Source organism: Scyliorhinus torazame, chromosome 8 (genome assembly GCF_047496885.1).
Source record: "Scyliorhinus torazame isolate Kashiwa2021f chromosome 8, sScyTor2.1, whole genome shotgun sequence".
Taxonomy (NCBI): domain Eukaryota; kingdom Metazoa; phylum Chordata; class Chondrichthyes; order Carcharhiniformes; family Scyliorhinidae; genus Scyliorhinus; species Scyliorhinus torazame.
The window spans coordinates 46,208,270-46,217,487 of NC_092714.1; the positions used below are offsets into that span (position 1 = coordinate 46,208,270).

Here is a 9,218-nt window from a genome sequence, read left to right on the forward strand (position 1 = left end):
GGTCTGCCTGAGATCACAATGACAGGCAATCGCTTTTCTCAATTTTCCAACTGCTGGGCTCTCCATTTTCCAACAGAAATGATATAGGTGCCAGGTGAAAAATCATTCTCCCTTGGTTTTCCATATTATCATCGGAGCCATTTGGAACAAAAGCAGTAGGTTTTTGTAAAGTGCACATGAAAATTTTGAAGATTCCAGCTCAATAATTGATCAGCCAGTAGCCAATCAGCAACATTATCACTTGGCTTTTTAGTTCGATGTCAATTGAAACACATTCAATCTCATAGAAAACACACAGAATAAATTAGTTCTTTCCTGGAGGAACATTAAAAAGGAGAAAATAGTGCAAGAAAACCTTAATTTAATGCAGGGGGTGACATTTTCATCCAATGGATTTCTGAATTTAGCATATTGTGGTTTAGAAAATCATTTTGACACTGACTGCAATTTATGTTTTACACATACACATACATTTATAATGTACATGTTATAAACCACCAGGTCCCCCGTTAAAAAATAGTTCTTTAGAATTCAAATGACTATTCATGAGGATTAGGCTGTTCTGTAGTGTCCCCTCACTGCTTGGAGGTGGGTTCCATTCAAGCACAGACTGGGTAAAAGTCTCTGATTCCTGCACTGCGCCACATGCCATAAACTAATTCCACCATGCTTTGCACTATGGGCTGAATTTTTAAAATTAGCTCTCCTTCTGCAGAGATTTGAATGACAGCAGTGCAATTTGCAAATTGAGTTGTGGAGGTCCTGATTTTCTGTTTATTAATTTTAATGGATGGAAAACTGTGCCCTGTGCACTGGTCTGCGCACCCAACTTCACAACATGCAGTTGTGCAGAACACATGTGCGAATTCTTCAAATCAAACCCTTCGGTCATTTTTTGCTGGTTTTGTCTTTCCCCTCATTTCTTTTTCATTACTTTGCATTCGGACAGCAGCTACCCTGCCATTCACACCTCCTCTAGACACATCTTTTGTTTCTTTACTTGTCCTGTTCACTTTGGCCTTGCACCATAAATATCTTTGCAATTTAATCTCTCCTACTCACTGCCCCACCACAAATGTACCCTTTTGTTCTTTTTCCCATCCTCTCTCTTGTTCAAAAGCTGGTACATTTCTAATTATTCTCAGTTCTGATGACAAACCTGAAACGTTGGCTGGAATTTTACAGTCTCTTCTGTGGCACAAATTGTCACAGATGAGCCCGAAAATTTGACTGTCCAGCCAAAGGTCCGTTGACTTCAGGTAGGAATATCTAGTCCGCAGTGGGTAGGATCGGAAAATCCTGGCAGTTAACTCTGTTTCTCTCACCACAGTTGCTGGACATTTTCCACCACCACCTGAGCATTTTCTGTTTTTATTTATTTTAGTCAGCCACCTGAGAAGGTTGTTCAATGATTCGTTCATGGTTTTTCCCTGCTGTAACTTCATTATTTTAACTCTCCCATCTGCGCAAGTGGAGTAACTTATACTGTTTCAGAAACTCTTCTCGGTTAGATTTTGTTCAATCAAGCACATTTATCTGGTACAGTTACTCAAAGTTCTGTCTATCACACATGGTTTCTACATCAAGCCAAAACTCTGCTGAGCATGTTCTTACTTGTCCCAAGTTTTGTTCCTTCCTTGCGCTCTACTGATCTACATTGGTTCCCGGTCAAGCAATGCAATTTTAAAATCCTCATCCTCATTTTCAGACCTTGTCATAACCTCCACTGTCCTAATTGCTGTCATTTCCGCCAGCCCTATAGATCTCCAAGATATCTGCGTTCCTCCAATTCTGGCCTCCTGAATATCCCTGAATTTAATCACTCCTCCATTGGCGATTGTCCATTCAATTGCCAGACCTACGATCTGGAAAGTCCTCACTAAACCCACTTGCCTCACTTTAAGACACTCTTGAAACCTGCCACATTGACCAAATGTTTGGCCATTTGTCCAAATATCTCCTTATGTGACGTGAACTCAACTTTTGTTTGACAATGCTTCTGTGTAGCACCTTGAGACATTTTACTATGTTGAAGGTGCTACATAAATGTAAGTTGTTGTTTTGTCTTGTCTTGTACGCAGGCAGTGTTACTGAGATGGAAACTGGATGATCTTACTGATGGAATAAATAAGAGTTTCAAATTCATCTCGGGGTCAAATGAGAGTTGCCAGTGATTTGTTTCATGGTAATGGCAATGTTGTGCATTGACAATAGACGAGAATCATTTTATGGGATCTTATAGAATCATAGAATCCCTACAGTGCAGAAGGAAGCCATTCGGCCCATCAAATCTGCACCTACCCTCTGAATGAGCACCCTACCTGTGCCCAAACCCCCACCCCATCTCGGTAATACTGTAACCCAACCGAACCTTTGGACACTAAGGGACACTTTAGTACGGCCAATCCACCTAACCCGCCACATCTTTGGACTGTGGGAAGAGCACCCTGAGGAAACCCACGCAGACACGGGGAGAATCTTGATGGATTATATTTCAACTGTCTCTCTCATCTGTCTAAATAACGACACCACCCCTATTGAACTTCATTACAACATTCCGATGGTATGTTCAACTGATACATGTGTTCTTCTTTGTTTCGCTCCCAATTTATATTCAAAGATGTAACAATGGGCTTAAGAGCTCAGCCTTAAGAGAACATTCTAAGTTCACAAGGGGCATTTAGTCCAGTGTTGTTGCCTCTTCACATAATGATGGAACTACGAATCATCAAATAATATCTGCTATCAAGGTAGAAGCCATTCGCTGCTCTGAAAGGGGTAAAATGAGACCTTTAACCACTTAGTATACCGAACAACCAGAAATTAGACCACTACCCTCCATGAAGAGAAAAACATGCTGCTTTGCTGCCATTAGAGACAGCGCTGCCATTGTGGGTGCATGAGAGGTGCATCTTTGTTGGTGGATGCTGTCATTTCATGGCTCACTTACATTGCTTATTTTACTTCAATATTCAGACAACAGGAAGAATGGGTCAATTCTCAAGTACTGCTCAATCGAAACATTCAACTAGCTTCACTTGGCCACCCATCTGCCCGTGCCTTCACCAACAGCAGGGACGGCATCATTTTTCCAATAGGTTTTCCAAACTAGGTGGAGAACTCACAGTAGAATCAAACTTCAGAGTTTTTTTTGTGGCCAACTGTAGAGGATATTGTAACAACCTGAGAGCAGAGCATCACTCAGTCACTGAATCTCAGATGTAGGCATCATTCCAAGTGGATGGGGAGTGGGGTGAAAATCAGAGTCACTGGAAGATGAACATTACTTCAGAAGTAATACAAAAGTAATCAAACCATTACTTCAAGTATTACCACCGGGATTAATATATTAACCTGCACAAAAATGGACACCACTTCAAACATAATTTGTTGTGTATCCGTTTTCAGGTAAGAAGCATTTCATAAATTGTTCCTTTAGGAAATTTAAAAGCTTACAAGATAAAATGGATTTTAGTTTGAGGTATCTTAGAATTTTATGTTACAGAAATCACTTACTTTGCCTCGGGAAATAATAGATATGAGGTATTCAATTTTCCTTTATCACACTGTGGCATATAACTCAATATGGTTGCAATTCAAATCAGGGCATACATTAGCACTTTGATCAGATCATGTGCTGCATTCACATAACCCATCATTGTCCAACACGATAACTGCTGCCATCAACATTAAAATCCTGAAAATGGAATAAAACCACCTTCTACAAATCCCACCCATTTATATTGCGTGGACTAGATTTCAAAAACATAATAATTTCTAAAGACCTCGATGAACTGTTTGAGTTTCAATTTTGTGGTTTTGGATCTCATAACGGCTTCTATGTTTCGTCACATGTTAATTCATGTACCGTTATGGCTACATACTATAAAATAGTCGACAAAAGTGATATAACCAATTGCAAAAAAATGTATCATCAGGACTCCTCAATCTCACTGTAACGAATCAGAATTTAGTGTTTGATTGGTTTGATCAAGACTTCACATTTCTCTTTATTTTTGAAATTAGTTTAATATGTTCGCCCTTCCATTGAGGCCAGGCCAATAACCAGCAGCTAAAATATTTGCTTTGTTATTTTTGTCAACAAATCTTCAAAGGACTCACTCCATTATAATAATAATCTTTTATTGTCACAAGTAGGCTTACATTAACACAGCAATGAAGTTACTGTGAAAAGCCCGTCGTCGTCACACTCCAGAGCCTGTTCGGGTACACTGAGTGTGAATTCAGAATGCCCAAATCACCCAACAAGCACGTCTTTCAGGACTTTTGGGAGGAAACCAGAGCACCCGGAGGAAACCCACGCAGACACGGGGAGAACGTGCAGACTCCGCACAGACAGTGGCCCAATCCGGAAATTGAACCCGATTCCCTGGCACTGTGAAGCACTCTCCTACCGTGTCGCCCCATTGATGAGCTAATTTAGTGTTTTCCATTGGTTTTGTGATGTGCTCTGATCTAGATAGCACTGACTGAAAGGAGGCAAATTCAATCGTGACTTAAAAAAAGGAAATTGATTAAATACTTGAAGGAGGGGGTCCAATACTGGGGTAAGATCAAGGGGAGTGGGACTCTTTAAGAAGCAGAACAGGCATGATAGGCTGAATGGCCTCTTCCTGTGCCATTTGGTGTTACTTTTGGTGAAACATTGATGTATCACTTTATTGAAAAAGGAAGCCCAATAGGGATATCTGTACTGGCATGAATGAAATTCGAAAAGGTGAGGCAAGCACCTTAGCAATCAGACTAATGTCTAAAAAAATAAATGTTCCCAAATCATTCAGGCTTCAGTACTGGTGAACATAGTACTTTCCGGGTATTGGTCATAACGTAACTACAGACAAGCAAACCCAGAGAAATGCTGAGCTGAGATTTCTGGTGTTGGTGGAAAATACACAATCAGTGTCAAACAGATTTGCAAACAATATGTACTGAATTGATTATTTTCACAGGGAATCCCCACAGCCTTTATACCTGCTGTGTGGAAGTGCTGCTCAGATTGGGAGACAGAGATTCGGGTACTCAATGAAAGAAAATAAAAGTAATATTAACAATAGGAAAATTGAAAGTGGCAGATAAAAAGAAGAAAACAGATAATCAAAAAGAAGAAAAGAAGTGCAGAAAATCACGAGAGAAAGAAAGAAAACTGAAAGAGAAGAGAAACCAAGAGATTGCAAACAGAAACTGAGAATATTTATGATGGCAGATTAAAGAAAGGAAAAGTAAGAACATAATTCCTGGAAATAGTCCTCAATGCTTCTACAATATTGTTTAATTGGGCAAACATACAGAACAAACAAAATGTGTCAATTGTGTAAGAAATCCAATCATAATATAGTAATTTTATCTAAAGATAGAGTGTGAACATTATTGAAAATACATTTAACCCTAATGCATTTCTCAGCAAGTATATTTTGCCAAGCTCAATGGAACTTTGCCTATTGAATGCATGTTATTAATTATTCAAGACAATGCAATATTAATGGTAATTTCAACAGTAAATTCACTACTAATTTATTTAATTCCTGCAATCCAAAACATCTGGAACCCTTGCGAAATCAGAAGTTGGTGTCTCCACATATTGACCACTTGATCTTTTTGCTCAGCCTCTTCACTGAATGGTTTTATTGGTTTTATTTACTGACCTCCCATTCTTGGTGACAATCATTTCGTTGGTGACTGCTTTGAATTTTTGCCAAAGGTTTGCATCTTCCAGGCAGACTTTCAGTTGCTTTTCGGTGGGGTCTCCTTTCTCACTGCCCGCCACTAGCTCACACTCGAGAGCATCGAGCAAACGAGCCACACTGCTTTTGCCCTCGGTCTCGTTCATCCTGACCGCAAGAGTTTCGACCGGCCAAAAACCGAAGCAAACTGAAGTTGAAATAAGACAAACGTAACACCGCGATTAGTCCCTCAGCATCCTGATTCTAAGTAAAGCCTACCATTGGATGGTGATTAAATAAACTTGACAGCACTTCTCCTGTCACATGACGTTCACCCTAATTGCTATTGCCTTTTTTTGTGTTGGTATCAGTTGTTGCACAGGCTGCAGGTCACAGTTCACTCATATGTGTAGCCTGAGTTCAGCAGTCACGCTTTGCTATTATAATAAACACCCCGCCGTTAGTTATTTCCGACCAGGGATATCCTTTTTAAAAATGTACTGTTCAACTAAAGAATTCAAAGCTAAATTTAAAAAATAGTACGTCTGAAGTATATAACGACAGACTGCATTTAGAATTTTATAATACATACACTTTTTCCTCAGAGAAAATATACATCTGAAAATTAAAAATCATTGCTAAATTGAAGATGACGATTATTTTGGAACGAAGATTTTAAACTCTACGCACTTTAATTATTTTGGTTTGTAATAGTCCATTGATTTCAATTCTGTAACTGAGTAATTTGACTTTAACATTACATTGTGGCAAAGTGTGGCCCCTTTATAAATTACACAAATAATATAATAGACTTAAATAGATATGCACGACAGAGTATTATGGACTTACACAGATATGTACGAGAATGATACATGAATATATATCTATACATAGACATGAAACATGAGGGGATGTTGTCGCTTCGCCATGAGTAGAACATACCTGTCGCTCTGTCCAACCCGGCAGGTATCCAGTTCCACATGGAGCTTCACCCTGAAGTCTGACCCTAAACAAAGAAGAACGATATCGGTAGGAAAGACTTGGTAGACCAGACTTCATTGCGATCAACATAACGTCGAAAAATTGGGGGTCGAAGCTATTTCAATGACACAAATTCAATAAAGTCCACTCTGTATTCCACATTCAACCTCCAGATTCATTTGAGCTCGTGTAGAAGTGATGGAAACGGCGGGATAAAGGACTCCGAAACTGTCAGAAACAAGTTTCTGATAAACGAGAGTTCGGTGGGAAGAATTTCTAATGATCACAACCATCGACCATTTCCCACTGGCATATCACTAATTCAAAGGCTCCTAACTTAACGCAGCCTTCTCGATGTGGGCTTACATATTTGCCGTACGCAACATGTGCAGTTACTTAATAAAAGCGCACTTTTTAATGAAAACCCTGATGAACAGCAGTTATACCAAAACATTTTTACCTGCGTTTAATCGAGTTGACACAAAGGCAGAGTAACTAATCATTCAAGACGTGATGCAAATACTTGTAAACAATGCTGATCTGTAACATCCGTAAATCATATACATATTGTAGTGTCGTATTGTTAGAACTGGGGAAGGACGGTTGGATATTTTCATTTCTAGGTGTCTTAACTGCGATATTTTCTTTACCATCACTCATCATTTCAGTTAATCCAATGTGTTTCTACATGAAGTTTTAGATTGTGATCCCTTGCTTTCTAGGAGCTAACGAGAACAGGACCACGTTGTTGGTCCGGTTTTAGTTATTCGGTTAAGTATGGAAACTAAACCTTGCTGCAGAGCAGAATGGTATTTGAATTTTCACTTGTATTTCATTGTAGATAGAATTGAACCTACAGTCTTTGGTTAATTACAACTTTTATATTTCAGCTTGCGGATGAAGAAAAGGCTCCCTGTTCATCTGAAGCTCCAATATTGAATTCAGTGCCACGATAATATGAAATAGAAGTGTATTTATCTTTTAGTCATTTCTTAAGAATCGACACACTCGGATATTAATGATAGTAGATTAGAATACTCTTCAGATTATTAATTACCAGTATATATTGGCCTAGTTTATACAATTATCTTCTGCTAATTCGATGTGGTATTTGCAGATCTCACGTGTATGATTCTTTTCTTTTTTAATTATCTGTCGGCAGGTCATTAAAAGAACACCTGCTGATTCTTTTTCTTTTTTTAATTTTCTGACTTTGGTGTTCGTTTTCACGGTTATTCTTCCTTCTACGGGTCACCTGTGATTACTTTTTATCTTCCTTAACCCCGCTTTGCCCCATTCACGATGCCTTTGTACCAGCAGCTCCTTCATTATCTTTCACAAAGAGCAGGAGATTATGAAGAGAACGCTTGAAACGGGATAGAGAAGAGAAAACTCACCAAGCTTAAATTAAACCCACCCGGGAACATCACCAAGGCACCGAGTCGGCGCCTCCTGGTGTCCTGAGATTCGGAGCTGGTTGACCCTGGGAGGCAATGCAAAACTGTGTGGAGGGCAAATATTAAAAGTCACCACAAACACAATACAATTAAAGGAGAAAATGGCACAAGCACCCTGCAGGTCAGCCAGCACCTGGGGGGGGGGGGGGGGGGGGGGAGGGAAAGGGAGCTAAGCAGGTCGATGATCCCAACTGGATTTCATTGAGTTAGGTACAGAATCGTAAAATCCTGGGAGTAATGACAGGCAATCGTTCCTCTTCGGTAACGCACACCGTTAATGCTTTAGGGAACGTGTCCTTTTTGTCCCATTTATCCTGCCTGTTTCTGAGGATCTACACAACCAGTTCAAAATGTGCCATTGGGTTTCTTTAGCTAGGGAAATCTCCTTAATTGATACACTTTTATCCAAATATGATTTTCATCTTATTACTGGCCAATTCTAAAGGCAATGTATCATAGCAATAGCCGAGAATGCCCATTATGTTGCCCATCAAACGTCCATCAGTTACTCTAGGCATTGCAGACGCTTTTCCACCGTCATTTCTCATTGCATAGAGATGGAATAACACATAGCTAGGAATGAAACAGTCTTGATGATGTAAAGGAAGTGCAGACATGGTACAATAGCACCTTGCTTGATAATCAACATTAGGTCATATTTTTGAAATAGTTACCTCAGTTTTGTGGAGTTACAATTCATGCTAGCTCCGTAATTCATTTCTGATCCACTGATCAGAAATCAATTTCTTCCACACAGCCGATGGAGTTCGGATGTTGATGGCTTTATCCTAAAGATTAACAATGGCATCAATTGGATTCTCACTTTGTGATCTGAATCCGTAGTGCCATTCCAGTAGAACAATTATACCCGATTATTGAGGGTTTCAACTCCAGTTTCTATTCGGAAAAGGCAATGTAACTCAGACGATCGCCTGTGTTGAGGTGGAACATCATCAGTCAATGCAATGCATACAGATCCAGTACATAATATTTGTTTACATATTTTGTAAAATTTGATGCAGAATGTGATATTTACAATATGCCCAAAGATGTGCAGGTTAGGTGGATTGGCCATGCTAAAATTGCCACTGAGTGTCCA

General features: G+C 39.5%; 1 protein-coding gene across 1 annotated transcript in view; it reads right to left on the reverse strand.

Annotated features, from left to right (window-relative positions):
• LOC140427805 (T-box transcription factor TBX19-like) overlaps nucleotides 1–6,659 on the reverse strand; it is a 49,680-nt gene extending 43,021 nt beyond the window's left edge. The window contains exons 1-2 of the mRNA XM_072513480.1: nucleotides 6,624–6,659; nucleotides 5,664–5,889 (exon numbers count right to left, since the gene is read on the reverse strand). Coding sequence (XP_072369581.1) covers nucleotides 5,664–5,848 — 185 coding nt within the window. The 5' untranslated portion in view covers nucleotides 5,849–5,889; nucleotides 6,624–6,659. The remainder of the gene's footprint in view (nucleotides 1–5,663; nucleotides 5,890–6,623) is intronic.
• Nucleotides 6,660–9,218: the final 2,559 nt, after the last annotated feature.